The sequence below is a fragment of the Caretta caretta genome, chromosome 5, assembly GCF_965140235.1.
Source record: "Caretta caretta isolate rCarCar2 chromosome 5, rCarCar1.hap1, whole genome shotgun sequence".
NCBI lineage: Eukaryota > Metazoa > Chordata > Testudines > Cheloniidae > Caretta > Caretta caretta.
The window spans coordinates 24295337-24314123 of record NC_134210.1 but is presented as its reverse complement, the minus strand read 5'-3'; the positions used below and the strand labels follow the sequence as shown (position 1 = coordinate 24314123).

General features: G+C 42.3%; 1 protein-coding gene across 7 annotated transcripts in view; it reads right to left on the bottom strand.

Annotated features, from left to right (window-relative positions):
- Positions 1–10654: 10654 nt before the first annotated feature.
- The window catches only part of TARS1 (threonyl-tRNA synthetase 1), a 74478-nt gene continuing 66345 nt past the window's right edge, over positions 10655–18787 (bottom strand). For all 7 annotated transcript variants that reach the window (XM_048851855.2, XM_048851854.2, XM_048851856.2 and 4 more), the window contains 9 exons: positions 17768–17934; positions 16390–16552; positions 16169–16306; positions 15490–15567; positions 13288–13388; positions 13080–13184; positions 12881–12953; positions 11941–12055; positions 10655–11171 (listed from right to left, as the gene is read on the bottom strand). In XM_048851855.2, the coding sequence (XP_048707812.2) occupies positions 11023–11171; positions 11941–12055; positions 12881–12953; positions 13080–13184; positions 13288–13388; positions 15490–15567; positions 16169–16306; positions 16390–16552; positions 17768–17934 (1089 nt within the window). In that variant the 3' untranslated portion in view covers positions 10655–11022. The remainder of the gene's footprint in view (positions 11172–11940; positions 12056–12880; positions 12954–13079; positions 13185–13287; positions 13389–15489; positions 15568–16168; positions 16307–16389; positions 16553–17767; positions 17935–18787) is intronic.

Sequence of the window (18787 nt, the reverse complement as noted above, 5' to 3'; positions counted from 1 at the left end):
AAGAATGGCAGAAGACAAGATGCTTGAAGCAGGAAGAAGCTAGCTTCTTTTCCCCTCTGTATTTGGGCAAAGAAAGCACTTTCTTTTCATTCCACACTTCTTTGTAGAGCTAGACTTGTTTGATTAACATTGCCCCAATTTGCTTATTGTGGTGTCTGTGGAGACCTTTTTTCAGAGTAGCAGCCGAGTTAGTCTGTATCCGCAAAAAGAAAAGGAGTACTTGTGGCACCTTAGAGACTAACAAATTTATTTGAGCATAAGCTTTTGTGAGCTTCAGCTCACTTCATCGGATGCATTCAGTGGAAAATACAGTGGGAAGATTTATATACACAGAGAACATGAAACAATGGGTGTTACCATACACACTGTAACCAGAGTGATCAGGTAAGGTGAGCTATTACCAGCAGGAGAGCGGGTGGCGGGGGGAAACCTTTTGTAGTGATAATCAAGGTGGGCCATTTCCAGCAGTTGACAAGAACATCTAGGGGGCGGGGAAATAAACATGGGGAAATAGTTTTACTTTGTGTAATGATCCATCCACTCCCAGTCTTTATTCAAGCCTAAACTAATTGTATCCAGTTTGCAAATTAATTCCAATTCAGCAGTCTCTCGTTGGAGTCTGTTTTTGAAGTTTTTTTGTTGAAGAATTGCCACTTTTAGGTCTGTAATCGAGTGACCAAACAGATTGAAATGTTCTCCAACTGGTTTTTGAATGTTATAATTCTTGACGTCTGATTTTTGTCCATTTATTCTTTTCCGTAGAGACTGTCCAGTTTGGCCAATGTACATGGCAGAGGGGCATTGCTGGCACATGATGGCATATATCACATTGGTAGATGTGCAGGTGAACGAGCCTCTGATAGTGTGGCTGATGTGATTGGTGTTGTTCCCTGAATAGATATGTGGACACAGTTGGCAACGGGCTTTGTTACAAGGATAGGTTCCTGGGTTAGTGGTTCTGTTGTGCGGTGTGTGGTTGCTGGTGAGTATTTGCTTCAGGTTGGGAGGCTGTCTGTAAGCAAGGACTGGCCTGTCTCCCAAGCTCTGTGAGAGAGATGGGTCGTCCTTCAGGATAGGTTGTAGATCCTTGATGATGCGTTGGAGGGGTTTTAGTTGGGGGCTGAAGGTGATGGCTAGTGGCGTTCTGTTATTTTCTTTGTTGGGCCTGTCCTGTAGTAGGTAACTTCTGGGTACTCTTCTGGCTCTTTCAATCTGTTTCTTCACTTCAGCAGGTGGATATTGTAGTTGTAAGAACTCTTGATAGAGATCTTGTAGGTGTTTGTCTCTGTCTGAGGGGTTGGAGCAAATGTGGTTGTATCGTAGAGCTTGGCTGTAGACAATGGATCATGTGGTGTGGTCTGGATGAAAGCTGGAGGCATGTAGGTAGGAATAGCGGTCAGTAGGCTTCCGGTATAGGGTGGTGTTTATGTGACCATCGCTTATTAGCACCGTAGTGTCCAGGAAGTGGATCTCTTGTGTGGAGTGGTCCAGTCTGAGGTTGATGTTGGGATGGAAATTGTTGAAATCATGGTGGAATTCCTCAAGGGCTTCTTTTCCGGGGGTCCAGATGATGAAGATGTCATCAATGTAGCGCAAGTAGAGTAGGGGCATTAGGGGACGAGAGCTGAGGAAGCGTTGTTCTAAGTCAGCCATAAAAATGTTGCCATACTGTGGGGCCATGCGGGTACCCATAGCAGTGCCGCTGATTTGAAGGTATACATTGTCCCCAAATGTGAAATAGTTATGGGTGAGGACAAAGTCACAAAGTTCAGCCACCAGGTTTGCCATGACATAATGGGGGATACTGTTCCTGACAACTTGTAGTCCATCTTTGTGTAGAATGTTGGTGTAGAGGGCTTCTACATCCACAGTGGCCAGGATGGTGTTTTCAGGAAAATCACCGATGGATTGTAGTTTCCTCAGGAAGTCAGTGGTGTCTCGAAGATAGCTGGGAATGCTGGTAGCGTAGGGCCTGAGGAGGGAGTCTACATAGCCAGACAATCCTGCTGTCAGGGTGCCAATGCCTGAGATGATGGGGCGTCCAGGATTTCCAGGTTTATGGATCTCGGGTAGCAGATAGAATACCCCTGGTCGGGGTTCTACGAATGTGTCTGTGCGGATTTGTTCTTGTGCTTTTTCAGGGAGTTTCTTGAGCAGATGGTGTAGTTTCTTTTGGTAACCCTCAGTGGGATCAGAGGATAATGGCTTGTAGAATGTGGTGTTGGAGAACTGCCTAGCAGCCTCTTGTTCATTTTCCAACCTATTCATGATAGCACCTCCTTTGTCAGCCTTTTTGATTATGATGTCAGAGTTGTTTCTGAGGCTGTGGATGGCATTGCGTTCTGCATGGCTGAGGTTATGGGGCAAGTGATGCTGCTTTTCCACAATTGCAGCCAGTGCACGTCGGCAGAAGCACTCTATGTAGAAGTCCAGTCTGTTGTTTTGACCTTCAGGAGGCGTCCACCCAGAATCCTTCTTTTTGTAGTGTTGGTAGGAAGGTCTCTGTGGGTTAGTATGTTGTTCAGAGGTGTGTTGGAAATATTCCTTGAGTTGGAGACATCGAAAATAGGATTCTAGGTCACCACAGAACTGTATCATGTTCGTGGGGGTGGAGGGGTAGAAGGAGAGGCCCCGAGATAGGACAGATTCTTCTGCTGGACTAAGAGTATAGTTGGATAGATATTGCTGGGTGGGTTAAGGGAACCACTGTTGTGGCATGTAGTAGTTTAGATAGTTTAGTGTCCTTTTTCTTTTGTTGAGAAGCAAAGTGTGTGTTGTAAATGACTTGTCTAATTTTTGTAAAGTCCAGCCACGAGGAAGTTTGTGTGGAAGGTTGGCACAAGCTGTCAGCATAGTCTGTGTGGTATGTAGATTGTAATAGATTTTTTACCTTCAGTCCTTTTGGTATGATATCCATCTGTTTGCATTTGGAAAGGAAGATGATGTCTGTCTGTATCTGTATGAGTTTTTTCATGAAGTTGATAGATTTCCACTCCATACGGCTAAATTCAGTGCCTTGCATAATGACCTTGTCCCTTTTCTTTCTTGTCTTCCCTTTAAAGGGAAGACTTGCACTATGTGTCTAAAAACCAGAAGAGCCAAAAGGCCTACTCATGCTGATCTTACACCAGTATGAGAGCAGAATCAAGCCAGAAGTGTCCATTTTACCTGTGATTTTGTTTTTAAACTCAGGCTAGATAGCTGTAGTTAATGTTCCCAACACACTGATAGCTGGACACCAAATACAAGAATTAGTAGAGCATTATTGAAGTTGATTGAGGAAACCTGTGTGCAAAGGGATCGGTCTTACATTGTGCTCTGTACATGGCAAGCCTTGTACTGGCTCTGGTAGCAGGGCATGCCATAGTCAATGGCCTTCCACTCTTGGCCAAAAGCTTTGTCAGCTGCACAGTCTGTGTTCTTTGAGAGTCTTAGGGGAGAGTACAGACAGAAGTGATTCCAGACACAGGTGCTGGAACTGGGGGTGTGCTGCCACACCCCCTGGCTTGGAGTGGTTTCCATTATACACAAGGTTTACAGATTGGTTCAATGGCTCTGAGCACCCCCACTATACAAATTGTTCCGGCGCCCCTGATTCCAGAGGCTCCAAGGACGTAGTCCTATGTGGCATTGTGGATGTGGCTGTTGGATCTTCATGAGCATGTTGTATATTACCTCATCCTTTCATGCAGCCATCCATACACAAGCACAATTGCCTGTGAAAGCTATTGCATATTTGATTGACATTATTTCTTTTTGCCAGACACACAATCTCTTAATTGCTTCTTTTTTAGTTTTTTCATGGATGCACATTTACAAGATCCTTCAGTTGTTTCACAAGAACACTTCAGACCTATCAAAGGGCTGAATCTTTCAGACTGGACACAGAAATCTCATGCATTCATGCTAATTATGTACGCCAAAGATTTAACTCTAACTCATCTTATAGACTTGGATAGGGCCCTAGCTTCCTTTGTGAGGCTGACACTCAACCTCCATGGCGTACGCCTGCTCTTCTTGACTATACAGTTCTGCATCATGACTATCAGAGTAATGAGTGAGTTACTGGGAGCTCTTTAATTGTACTGTTCAAGCTATAGTATGGTGTATGCATCTGTAGCACCTTTTCCGATGTAACTGTTTCACTGGGATAGAAAAATGGTCTTGTGGTTAACATGTAGAACTGGGCACATAAGATCTGGGTTCAAAGCTTGGCTCTCACATAAACTTCCTTTGTGACTTCGGGCAAGCCACTTACCCAATCTATTCCTCATTGTTCCCATCTGTACAGTGGAAATAACATCATTGTACTAAGCATTCATTTGTTCAGTAGCCTGGAAAATGCGGGGGCAGGAGAGGAAGGAGAAGGAGCAAATGCTGGTGTTGCAGTGCTTGAGTTGTTTGGCAAGTGCTTATGAGACTCAGCTAGAAAGCACTAAAAAAGTCTATTTACAGCCAGTTCCTCAGCTGTGGAAAACAGAGAGCTCCCCTGGAGTCCGTGAACCTGCGTGCATTTAGACCAGCTGCGGGGCTGACCGATCAAGTAGTAGTACTGAAAAAAAATTAATGTGCTGCAAGATATGTATTTCCCAAGAGCGTGAACTTCTCCACTGACCATTATAGTGGAATTATCCTTGGCTCCTGCCCTTTCAGGGACTACGTGGGATTCTCTTTTCTTACTCGCAGTGGCTAACAAAAATGGGAGGAGCCCTTTTAACATGACACATGTGAGCAACCAGAGGAGTGACTTAGCTGCATGGCCAAACACAGAGTTTTCCACTTGATCCTGTTTTACCGTCTCTGACTGCATAAGTGGATGATCTAAGGGGTATTTTCATCACTGGGGTCTCTGGTTTCATCCTCCAGCTGAAATGGCATTAGAGTGATTTGAGAAATTGAATTAACCTAAATCACTTTTTTCTTTTGAGAAAAAATACTGGTAATTGTCCTCTCTTGTTGCTAGTTTATTGTAAGAAAAAAAAAAAAGCTGAGCAGCCCCATGGAGCCAGCTTCTTTTTCTTATATCCTAACATACCCAGCTTCTTTACATCTTTTTTTTTTTTTTTTTTAATGCTGGGTGATTGACATTCAAGATTGGTATTTTACTAACAGAGAGGTTTTTTCCAATGATTTCTAACTTTGAAGTTTCCTTCTTTTGGCTGGTTAAATTATATACATTTAAAGGCATAACATTTCATTGAGATTTCCACAGGTAGGGTTTATACAAGACTGACATCTACTGTTAGAAAATGAAATAGCAGCTGGCATTTTATAGCTCTGGTATGACTTGGGACAACATCTTTCGCTGCAGTTCAAAGTACCTTTTTGGGAAGAATATGGCAACTTTATTCTCCTGACACTTAAATATAAATAGGGGTCATTGTAATATAATTCAGTGATGAGACCAAAAGCAGGGTGCAGTGGGAAATCCACTACGGCACACTAGTTAAATGGGATATTTCCCAGGGAACTAAACTGAGCCTAATGATTCTTAGGACTGCTGCTTACATGGGACTACTGCTTCAGCACCTACATTGTAGTAAGTCCTGCTTCAACAGGGCTGGCTGGGGTCTGATTCTCCACTATCTTATACCTTATGTAGTCATTTTATAGCTGTATAGGTGCAAATGTCTTCAAGGCAGTGGCAAAACAGGTCCCTGGTCTTTTAATTCTCCTTCCTAGAATTGTTTAGATAGCGATAGACCAAGGAGGCTGGGTTTTGATTTTGTTAAAACTTCTTGGTTGGATATTGGTTTGGCAAAATTGAAATTGGAGAGGGTTCTGATCCAGGTTTCATTTTTCTCCTCACACTTAGGAAGGCTGGGGTGGGTCTTGGAAGGGTTAAGTCAGATATTCCTGCTTCAATATAGCTCTGATATGGGAAAACTGGGGTTGTTTGGGGTTTCCTAAAGCCTGGGGTAGTTCAGATCTATGTTCTGTTGTAAGAAAAACATCACAGTTCTTCGGGGTGTTCAGCTAACAGGGTCCCTTTTGACCCCTCTCTAAAGCTAATTCTCGAGGCAGGGTGGACAGCCTTCTCAGAAGCTTGTTGGCACGGTATTTATCTACTTCAACTACACTTTCAATCCATTGGGGTAAAAATCACTAAGCTGTTTATACCTGTTATATTTACCGCTGTAGTGAACCAGCAGGCTTGATGTGAGCAAGGCAATTTATGAACCACTTCAAGAATAGAGTGGCATGCTCTGTTAATTGGAAACTTCATTCATGTGGGATGAAAGGCCAAGCACTGGGGCATCCCAGTGAAGTAGAATGTACTGTCCTTATTTGAAAAACTGTTTTTGTTGTCTCAGAATAATAAAGAAACATTAATCTGAGTAACACCACTTGCTGCTACTCACTCTCTAGGAGCCTAGGACTTACTGAGAGCAGAAAGAATCTAGCTTTTCCTTGGGGACCCCCAAATTCTCTAATTTCCCTGTCAAAGAGTTTAATTATTGCCTGCCACTATCAGCCACCTACCCTGCAGGTTAGATCACTCAGAGTGGAAGGGGGCTGTGGGAAAAGAGCACAAGAATTCAGGCGATCCAGCCTGTTACCCCAGAATTTGACATTCCTGCCTGTACCCCAGAACTTGACAGTTAGTACTGCAGTCAGCCATTTTGTATGGTCAACCACTGCCAACTGAAAACCAAACATTACATAGCTAGGAGAATCTTAGGCCTTTATGAGACACGGTCAGACAGCTGCATGCTTGCAGTTTGTTAATTAGAATGGGAGGATGGGACTGGAAGTTATGAAGGAGAGTAAGTGAATAGCAACCTTGGTTTTAGGTGCCCCTGAGTTACTGTTGATTTGGCAAGAAATACTAGAAATGTTTTGAGATAATGAGTAGTTTGTTGACATTAGGAGAATTGGTGACCTAGTGGAGGTTATAATGCTGACTCACTAGAGGTTATGTGTTTTGTTAGTTAGCTATAAAAGATTAAAAGGTAAAAGTAAATATCTCCGAGCAGTCCGAGGGAGCTTTTCTTCAGGCAAGGAGCTGATAGCTAAACTCCCCCTCAGCTGAACAGAAAGAGGACTGCTAGAATCCTGGCTGGTGATCCCTCAAAACCATCTCAGATTGTGGGTAACTATATCTGGGATGTCCTAAACCTATTGTGTGTGTGCTTAATAGCTAATAAATAGTAATTTTAGATAAGAGCATGCTTCCTTGTATCAATCATTTATCAGATGCACTGTGTTCCCATTAATTTATTCCTGACACTGGAGAGAAAGAGAACTTACCACTGCGTTGGGTTCTGAAAACCCTGGGTAACAAGCCCTCCCAAAGAAAATAATAGTTTCTACTGGGAGATAGTTGAGTCTCCTTTCTCCTAACTTCTGTGGTGGACAGATTCTTAGATGGTGTAAATTACATTGATTTCAATGGCACTCTGACAACTTACACCCACTGAGGATTTGCTGCGGGTTTCTTTTCCCTTCTCGCCTTCATGGTCTACCAGCCCCTTGAGCACGAGCCCAAGAGCAGACCAGTTGGCTGTAATCAAGAGCCCTATCTGTACCTATCTCCAGTATTCTCATTGTCACCTCAATGAGACTGCCTGCCTGATCGTATCTGCATAGCTCTCCCCTGTGCACGCACAGCGTGAGGAAACTGGCAGAAAACTTGCCACGTGTTTTAGCGTTTCCCCTTGTAAATGCTTCATTTCACTTTTTTGAGATAACTGACAACAATGGCTTACATACGAGACTAAGTATGATATAGGAATACATCTTCCTGCTTTGATACATTCAGCTACCTCTTTAACTCTTACTACTTCAAGGCCACAACGTTGGCATACATCAAACCTGTTACAGTTCCATGAAGAACACACTCCCCTCAAAGTTAGTATCATTCCCCATCTCTCTGTGTTCTTGTTTGTCTGTTATATAAGGTTGGGGGGGGGGGGTAGGAACTGTCTCTTATACAACACAATGCACACTGATGCTGAAACAGCAGCGTTGCTCTTAATGTTATTTTAATACACTGAGCTAACAGATGCACAATATATATCAAGAGAGATAAACAGTCCAAAAAACTACATTAAGGTTGCAAAGTCAAGCACTCAAAAGCCAGAATTACATTTGCCTGTGCAATCTTAATTTGGCCCTCTGTGTATATCCATTAGAACTGTCTTTTCATTATATGCTCACAAACTATTTTTCCTACAGGACCTCTGCCTCTGCCAGCGCACAGGCCAGATGGCGCTCACTGAATGAGGAACTACGGAATATTTTGTTTTAGTCTCATTGTTCAAGGTAAAAAGAAAACCACAGCTCTCAGTAATTCCAGCTGCAGCTGAGAGTGCTCAGCACTTCTGCAAACCAGACCCCAGGGTCTGAAGTTCAGCATCCAGAAAATGAGTGACTTCTTGTGAAAAGTTTGGTTTAAGTGACTTGCCCAGTACCACACAGGAACTCTATGGCAGGGGCAGGGACAGAATCCAGTTCTCCAGGGCAGCCAAGAGGATAGCCTTTCTCTTCCCACAATGCCCTGCTTCATCCAATAGGCACCACTAAACTTTTGCATCAAATGAGACAGAGGTCCTACAGAAAACAGCCTCATTCACCACACAACCCTGATTCATCCCATGAGCAGGTCCAGCCTGCCTACTAAGTGAGGCAAGGCCCTGTGGAAAATATAGTATTGATCATCTAATTGAAGATTGTTATAATGCATATGTACAAGAGGGGCAAATTAAGGTTGCACAGCGAAACTTCTTTGGCACCTCGTCCTGGTCCCAGTCTCCTTGCCCAGCCAGGCCATTCTTGGGGATCCCCAAAGTCCCAATCTTCACTCCCCTCCCCACCAGCTCCTCTTCTCAATCTTTTTTGCCCATGCAGTCCCATATGCCCTGTTGGTCAACTCTCACTCTTTCTCCCCCGTAGCTCTTAGTCTGACAAACTTCTCACATGGACTGAAAGTATTTACAATACAGCCAGTAAACATGTAGGTGAACAGACTGGACTAGCCTCGTAGAAAACACTCTTGGCTGCAGTAGGACTCCCATAGAAAAATCAATTCCTATTTTTCTGACAGGTTGTAGTGGCAGCCCCATGGTGTTGTCTCTTGAGGTAATGTAGTTAAACGTTTTATACTCAACTACATTACATTTATAAAATCTGAGAGACTTGGTTCCCCTTTTACAGACTGATTCACAGAGTTTAAGGCCAGAAGGGAAGATTAGATAATAATCTAGTCTGATCTGTAAATCACAAGCCAGTTAAATTTCACTGTTACCACTGTATTGAGCCTCACAAGTTGTGTCTGACTAAAGCAGATCTTCCAGAAATGCATCCAGTCTTGACCTACAAACATCATGAGATTGACAGGCCACCACTTCCCCTGCCAGTTTGTTCCAGTGGTTAATCACCCTTGCCTTATTTCCAATTTGAATGTGCTTGGCATCAGATTCCAGCTATTGATTCTTGCTATGCCTTTCTCTGCTAAAGAGCCTCTAAATACCCCGTATTTTTTCCCCATTAAGGAACTAACACACTGTAATCAAGTCACATCTCTGTCCCCTTTTTGATAAATTAAACAAACTGAGCTCTCACTGTCAGGCATCTTCTCCATCCCCTGAATAATTTTTGTGACTTCTTTCTGCACCCTTTCCATTTTTTCCCAACATCCTTTATAAAACATAGGACATCAGAATTAGTTGCAGTATTCCAACATCAGTCTCAGCTCTCACCTCCCTATTCCTCCTTATATAGCCAATGATTGCATTAGCATGGTTTGCCACAGCATCACACTGGGTGGTCATGTTCAGTGGCCTGTCCACTATGCCAGTCCCTCTGTCCTTTTCAGAGTGTCTGCTGTCCAGGGTACAGTCCCCCACTCTGTAGGTGTGGCCTACATTCCTTGTTTTTAGATGCACAACTGTGCCTTTGACTGTGTTAATATGCATTTTGTTTGAATAGGCTCAGCGTACCAAGCAATCCAGATTACTTTGTGACTGCCCTGTCCTCATCAGTATTTACCACACCGCCAGTCTTTGTCATCCTCTCCCCCTCCACGTTGAGGTCATCTACCCAGCTCCTCACAATCAGCCTTTTTCTGGTTTTAACTCCTGGCTTGCTCACCTCTTCCTCTTCTCCCAATTCCCTCCCTCCCGCCCCCACTTCAACTTCCATGCTGATAACTCATCCAACCTCTTAGCTGCACATTTCCTCACCCCTACCTCATTATTCAACCTGCAGCCCTAGATCAACTTCCCTACTCCCCAAAAGGGCTGCTTACTTGACTTGGTCTTCATCACCCACTGCTCTCTCTACCTAACTTCCCCTCCAATGGCACTAGGGATGGGGGCGATAGTTACTCAGTCGTACAGTGTCCATCCAGTATTGCAGGCTTCTTGACTGCTCTGACCTCTCCTCCCTGCTCTTTCTAGTGACAGGGTTGATGATTCTCTTTATGCTTCTCTCCCTTCTTCACTTTCCAGGCCCTTTAAAATCTATCCCCAACCTACCTCTATCTTTAGTTTTGACTTTGCAGCCTCATGAACAGCCTCTTTTAAAAGGGGGCTCATTTTCAGGTTCCAAGTCTTCAGGTTCAGTTGCACTGAGATGTAAAATGAACACTACCAATGTAGTCACTCTGCTGTACACTACAATCCATCACATGCCCAAGCTGAACCTGATGAAAGACCGTTACCAAAATTTTATTTTTCTTAGTCGTCTACTTACAACAATATTAAACGACTACTACAATATTTTAATCCTTCATTAACAATTCCATTTCCCCTCAATTCATATTAAGCCTTAGTCACCTGGTTTCATTTTTTGTGATCAGATACCAAGAAGCTTTGCTGCATCATTTGTGTAAAATGGTCTTTCCATAGACACATGTAATGTCTGAATAATATAGAAAGGTGTTTCACGGTTGATTTTTGTTGGGTCATTTGACGATCTATTTCAAATGCAACCTAGTGCATATAAGATGTTACAATATGATTTAACTGCTTTATAAAACTTATCCTTTTTACACTAAACCAGGTAGGGAAATACAATCTGTTAGAATTCTTCTTCAGCATGTTTGCATTGACGGCGTTTCAACTGTAGCAGCCTCTCCACAGTATCAGCAACAGTTCGTTCACCGTGCACCTTGTTATCTCGAGTACGGATATTAACTGTTCCACTCGCCTTCTCCTTTTCACCAACAACTAAACAAAGCCAAAATCCACAGATTAATATAATTTTTGCTCAAGGCTTGATTAAAAAAATAAAATAAAAATCACACTTCTTTAAATAAGAATTAAGAATAAGAACACCCTAATACAACTGAATCCTACATTGCATCCTCCTTTGCCCCATCCCTACATCTCAAGCTACCTTTAGTAATTCCAGCAGACACACTGAATAACGAAAACCCCATGACTGACGGTGCTTCTGTTAACAATACTGTGTTATACTTCTAGGGCCAGATTCTCATCTTTGCTGCACAACATCAAGACTCGGTTCTTGGGCACATGTGCATAGACTCATTAATGCACCAAGATATCTTGGAATACAGCCTGAAATCAGAGATTAGAATGTGGCATTCCTCCTCTAGCACACACTTGACATGAGAACAATCAAGTTATTGCAAATCATTTAATGTAATCTTTGACTGAGCCAGTGTCTTGCCCTGTTGACTGAAAGGCACCAAAATACTTTTCCTGATGCAGTGTCAACTTATCGAGTCACTGTACAGCAATCTCTTCAACTAACAAAGCAGCAGAGATTGGCTTCACAGCATGTACTGCCCAGGCACGCACAGCCGGAAGGATGCTGGCTGTGAAAGAAACTTAAAAAGGAATTTACAGGTGTTAAGTGCTGCCTCTGCCTTACTCATTCACACACTGGGAAAATGGGTTAGACCAAATTTCAGCTGCGTACAAGAAAAACAAGTCAGCCATGGTATTGCATGGCCACCACACGCTATTTCTTTACCTAGGATAAAATTATACTGTGCAAGCTGAGCATTTCTGATCTTCTTGTTCAGCGTACACCCAGGATCCACATCTACATCAGACATTAATCCAGCATCATGGAACTGCTGTCTGACCTAAGTAATAAAAGCACAAAATATTATTTGAACCCTCAATCATGAGAGAATATGTAGATTTTGAGTGAAAGGGACCATTTGAGATTTGACAGCCAAAAATTAAAATTAGATCTCTGTTTTGCTCTCATTCAGAGGCAGACACATTTTGACACTACCCCTTGGTAGTGGCAAAAAAGTGCACAGGGCACTGAAATATGGAAGAATGGCTTGGACATGGCAGGAGAGCCTTGCACACACTAAATCACTAAGCAATCTAGTACCCAGATCCATTAGGATGGATACTCTATGAGAATTTAGCAATGTTGAAGCCAGGAGAGCTATGGGTCTTTGTGATCAGAAGATCCTTTAAAGTTTAGGCCTGATGTGTTTGAAAGAGACATACATAGTGCTATTTGAGTGGATTGTATTTTAATACTGCAAACAAAGACCCCTGTCTTTTCCTCCCCCATCATCATTACTCAAACTGCACGTGGGCATTGAGGGTCTGCCTGAGTGGAGTCAGTTGCAGGATCAGCATATAAATGTAAAGATACTTTCTCCATGGGGTTTCCCTCTAGCTGCAGAGCTGAGCAATTTCCTTTGCCTCCACAACCAGAAACGTTCTCTCCAGCATCAACATTTGTTGTCTGGATTCTGGATATCCAAACTTCATGCTTCTGATGATTAAGGTCCATTTAGAATTTAGGCAGCTTAATTTATCATCTGAATACAATATAACTTACTTACAACAGGAATTTATATAAATTCCTTAATTAAAAACAGAGCTTAATAACAATTAAGCAACTCAACTAAATCACAAATTTATCTTGGGACAAATGAATTCACCTTTTGTGCATATTCGTCACATGTTGGTCCCACCGGCACCACCATCACTTGCTGAGGAGACAGCCAGAGAGGCCTTCAGAAAAAAACAATTATGTAGTGTTTAGTGTTCTTTAACTCTTTTAGACATGATTAATCCCCTTTTACACCATGCAGAGTGCTCACTCCCTGGCTGGACAGTAAGTTTATTTTTCAACATTACCATTTGCCTGCATAATTTTCGGTTAGGATAGCAATCATTCTTTCCACAGATCCTAAGATGGCCCGGTGAATAATAACTGGCCTTTTCTTGTCATCACCATCATGGCTGTAAATAAAAGAAATATTGCAAACTTATTTAATATGCCTATAAGTGACAGGAAAACTAGATTGTGTACCTACTATACACTAACATTTTTAGTTGTACTCACCTCACAAAGGTAAGGTTAAATCTGACTGGGAGCTGGAAATCTAGCTGGATTGTAGCACACTGGTGGTATCGGCCAATGGCATCTTTAATCTTAATGTCAATCTAAGAAACAAATCAAGCTTTTAGTAAGATCTATAAGATACAGCAATGCCCTCTTATAGCAAAGAGATTTTCAAACACTTCACACTGAGTGAAATCTATCCCAGCGCTATGGAACCATGTGAATACATCGTCTATGCCTCTCTTCAGCCCACGGTAAGACATAAATGGCTTTTAGGGCCTCGGTTGAGCCCTCTGACAGAAATGAATACAGCAGGAGGTTCACTAATTCAAATGAAATTTGCACATTGATTCAGTGCACTGAACCAATTTGCGGCTACTTCGCTTTCCATGGGGTTCTCATTGAATCTATTCAATTGTACACGGGAATAACTTTAAAAAGTCAAAATGAACAATCATCAAAACCAAGACTTCTGCAACCTGTAGCTGAACCAATCTCAGGCCTATTTAACTTAAAATATTAGATAATCAAAGGTGTCAGCTTCATAGCCTACAATACATGCTAAAGGGCATACCTCCATAAGTGAGGGCTATCAGTTGAGGAAAAGATCACTGAGTAATGAAGATCATACTCCTTTATTTTGGATTGCTCAGTTTCATCAAAGTAACTTGGCTCACAGATCTGAATACACGCATATTATGCTTTTCTTTTAAATCCAGGCTGCAATCCTGAAAACCCTTGGCTGAAAGTTAAGCATGTAAGCAAGTATTTGCAGGATCTGGGCCTTAATAATTTAGCAAATTGTCCCTATTATTCCAGCATTCTACTACTAAAAAGAGGAAGCGGAAGAACCCTGTTTATTTTATTTACATACAAAGCCAAACTATTAAATCAGTTTAAGCTGTTTTACTGAACAAACTCCTCAGTGACCTTCAGAATCCGCTCGTCAAAACAAAAAGTGATTTCATTTTTATTTTTTTGGGGGGGGGACAAATAAACATGGTGCCATTTGTTGTTCAAGTATTTGGATAACAGTCAGTTTTTCTGGATTTTTGAACACTAAGTTTATCAAGTTTTATAGTTATTCATCAAAATTCTTAACAGAAGTGTGCTGCTTGCTAGTCTCATTAATTTAGTAATCCAATCATGAAGTAAAAAAAAAAATCCCACTTAGTTTAGGGCTTAACTACATGCAGAGCTGCACCAATTGAACTTAAGGTGCAATCTTAAACTGTTTTAGTTAAACCAGTGCAAAAGGCTACATGGGTAATTATTTCAATTTAGCTTTAGTCTATTAGGAACAGGTTTAAGCTAACCTGAAATGTATTCACACAGATGTACGCACCAGTCTAAACTGATTTAATTTTGTGGGTGCAAGCTTGTATATAGACAAGATCTAATGTTAACAATGAACATTTGTAACCACCAATAGTTTGCTAACAGTCCACAAGGTGAAATTTGTTCAAATCATTTAGTGAATATTTACCACTAACATACATTCGTAGAAATCAAATCAGTTTTCTACTGATCTGTGAACAGAAAAGTAGGCTATGTTTATTGAATAGCTTATTCAAAACAAGTAATTTGACAAGTTTTACTCAGATGCCTGGAACGGGCTTATTTTTCCTTGAAAGAGGTGTCAATACAATTCTAACTCCACTTTTCCAGATAATTTCATGAATATTGCATTCAAAAACTATTCATAAAAGATGAATAGAAGCACACTATAGTAGTTACAAAATTGCAAATACCAGAAGTGATATTTTACTTCAGGTAAAATTGTTCATGGCTAGTGTGCAATTAAAACTTTAATGAGAAACCAAACTAAACTGCTGCTTAAAAAAACCAACCCTCCCCGCCGCCCCCCCCCAAAAACAAGCGAGAAGTTACTGATCTCTAAACTTGAATATTCCCAATACACGTAAAACTCTCTCATACCAGGCCTGATAGTGCCACCTTCTGTTCATGCTTCCCAATGAGTTATCTACTTCCTCATTACAATGATAAAATTAATCCTGATTGTTTTGTCTGTGTAAATTGAGTTGATTTGATGAAATAGAAAAATGTTAAGCACAAAACAAGTTCTTGGAAGTTGTAGCATCTAACATGAAAACAACTAAGAACTTTGCCTCACTGCTTTAGAGTTAGCCATCAAGCTACATACGAGAGGGAAAAAATTACATCCCAGGAAAGCATACTAACCTTAGGTCCATAGAAAGCACCATCCCCAGAGTTCAATTCCCACTTCTCACCAAATTCATTGAGGCTGTTTTCAAGTTGCTGGAGAAAGGATATGTGTTTTTAGTGTTTTCACTTTGTATTTATTTCCATGTGCCATATTTTTTCTTCCACATAGTACAGTATCAGATCACACACACACACACACACACACACACAGATATATTGAATACTAGGTCATTTACTACCTAACTGTCAACAATGCCCAATTATAATTGGGGACCTAATCTTGTTTCCCTTACTTGTGGAGTTAAATTCAGCAGTACTACTGTCATGATTAAGGTGCATGGTGATGGTGGCTCAAAACTCTTGGATGGTGGCTCAAAATTCTGATCACACACATGCTTGAGAAAAACCTATCTTGCTTTCTTCTCCATTTTAAGTAGTTACATCTTCTGGCCCTTTCTTTTAAATGAATTCAAGTTCTCGTTATATCATCATCCACCATGATCTCCATACACAGAGCTATTATTAGCTGGTGGCAGAAAGAATTTAAAATGGCTGTACAAGCTGAACTGCTGACAGTCACAGCTGTCACAAGTCCATCTGGAGGACCATGTTTTCCCCCTCAGACATTCCAGTTTCCCACTACTTGAAGACAGAGCTAAAACCTCTACACCAGGCCCCTGACGTTACCTATTACCTTTTCAGCTTGATTCCACACTTCAATATCTCCAAGGAACTTTTCAGGACGAGTGGAGAGGTCCAGTTTGAAGGAAAATCCAAACACACCATACACTGCTTGCAAGAACTCCAGGCAGCTCTTTATCTCCCCTTCAATCTTTACATGAAGACAAATCATATTTAAGGCTTTGTGTTGTTTGCATTTTAACACGTATCCTCTTATTCAACAATATGCTTTACCTGCTCCATGGCACAGAATATGTGAGCATCATCCTGCTGGAACCGCCGTACTCTAGTAAGTCCTGTAAGGGCTCCTGACAGTTCATTACGATGGAGAACTCCAAAATCTGCCATACGCAGCGGCAACTCACGCCACGATCTTGGTCGATGGTTGAACATAAGGCTGAAGGAAAAGGTTCATTATTTGAAATTTATTCAGGATTAAACTATTAAAGATCCTTAGGGTGCATTCTGATAAGCCAGATGCTAGCAATTTCAGTAATACTGACAAGTTGTAACACAGCATACAATCAAATCCAGGGGAAAAAAATTCAGGGCTGTTTGGAAGAATGAAAAAGAAGGTTTTTCCTAAGAGCCATACAACATCTAAGTCAAATATTAAAAGCTGGCTTCCTAAACTTCACCTGTGAAATGGTGATATATATACACATTCCTCCCTCTTCCCCCCCTTTATCCTTCCTCACTCTCAGGTGCAAAATACATTCACCAGTTTCTTCCATGTATTTTGGTCTTGTGCTGGTCTGTTCAGACTTCTGAATATCACGTTGATGGATCTGGCTTTTCTCTATTGTTGTGTATAATATTCCTCTAGGTTGCCCTTTTTCTCTCTCCAGATGGTGTCCATATTGTCACTTTTCATGGAAGTAGTGTTGGTGGCATCCTTAAAGTGTCTCTTCAATATGTCCATCATCATCATACCATATTTGGTTCTTTAGATTGGTTTGCTCTACTCAGAACAGGGTTAGGCAAACTTTTTGGCCTGAGGGCCCATGTGGGTGGGGAAATTGTATGCAGGGCCATAAATGTAGGGCTGAGGCAGGGGGTTGGGATGTGGGAAGGAGTGCGGTGTTCAGGAAGGGGCTCAGGGCAGCAGGGTGCAGGAGGGGTTCAGGGTGGGGGCTCCAGCCTGGCACCGCTTACCTTGAGCAGCTCTGGGATGGCAGCGGCACGCAGTGGGGCTAAGGCAGGCTCCCTGCCTGCCCTGGCCTTGCGTTGCTCCCAGAAGTGGCCAGCATGTCCTGCAGTGGCTCCTGGGAGTTGGGGTGGGCCAGGTGACTCCACTGCTCACTGCCCTCACCTACGGGTACCACCCCCGAAGCTCCCATTGGCCGCGGTTCCCTGTTCCCGGCCGATGGGAGAAGCGAGGGGCGGTGCCTGCAGGCGAGGGCAGCGCTCAGAGCCCTCCTCCCCCAGGGGCTGCAGGGATGTGGTGCTGGCTGCTTCTGGGAGTGGCGCGGGGCCAGGGCAGGCAGGAAGCCTGCCTTAGCCCCGCTGCGCCATGGCTTGGATTTTTTCACAAATCGGGTGGAAAATATAAAAGCTAGAGCTAGTCCAAACAAATTGGCAATATTTGATGAAACAGGTGCTATATAAATACCAGTGTCCTGGGCAGTTCATGGGCTTCAGAGCAAAGATTTCCTTCTCCACCTCAAATGAAAACATGTTTTCACTGTAATGCTGCCAGTGCCCTGATGTAATCCAGAGTTTGTTGTTGTACATGTTTGGAGTGACAACCTCCTGGAATCCTCGTTTCCGATACTCGCGCTGAAAGAATAGACCCAAGAAATAGAAGAATTAATAAAGCAGACTAGAATACCTATGCTCAACCTGTGGCTTAAAGCCACATTTGTCTCTTTAGACAGCGTTTGCAGTGTATGACTCATTAAAAACAAGCAAAGTTGCTCCCCTGAAACATGCCAGGCAATAATGTGTTAAACAGGCAGGGGCTGCCAAGATTCCTTCTCATTCTTTGCAGCAGAGAGGGTGAAGAGGTGGGGAATAAGAGAAGAAACATGTTTCTCCATCCCAGCAACCATAGAAGCAATCGAGAATCAGTCTCCATTTGTTAGAGTCATAAAATAATTGGATGCGCCTTGTGATATTGCATTGCAATGTTTGCACAGTAGTGTAGCACAAATGCAAAACATGGTGCAGTGACCATGCAAATATCACAGCAGAATGTCAGGATGTTTCCCCCATCTCTTTTGCTTTCTTACATGCCATTCTCCAGAAAGTAGCTCTCCAACTCTGCCAGGCTAAACTCAATAACCTATTAAACAAACATGCATTCAACCACCCGTGTACTGTATACTACTATTTTTTTTTAAAGCAGAACCCATTCAAACATTTAAAATTAATCCCAATTTTATTGTTATATGATCTTCTAAAACCTTTTTAGCTCTTCGTCTAGAAATCTTATTATAAAACACAGGAGAAAAAAATGAGGAAGTTACCTTGTACAGTAACGATAGTTCTTCGAGATGTGTGTCCCTCTGGGTGCTCCACTTTAGGTGTCTGTGCCCCTGCACCTCTAATTGGAGATTTTTGGTAGCAGTGTCCCGTTGAGCCCGGGCATGTGCTCTCCCTCCCTCATGGTCTGCCTCGAGGCTATTTAGCA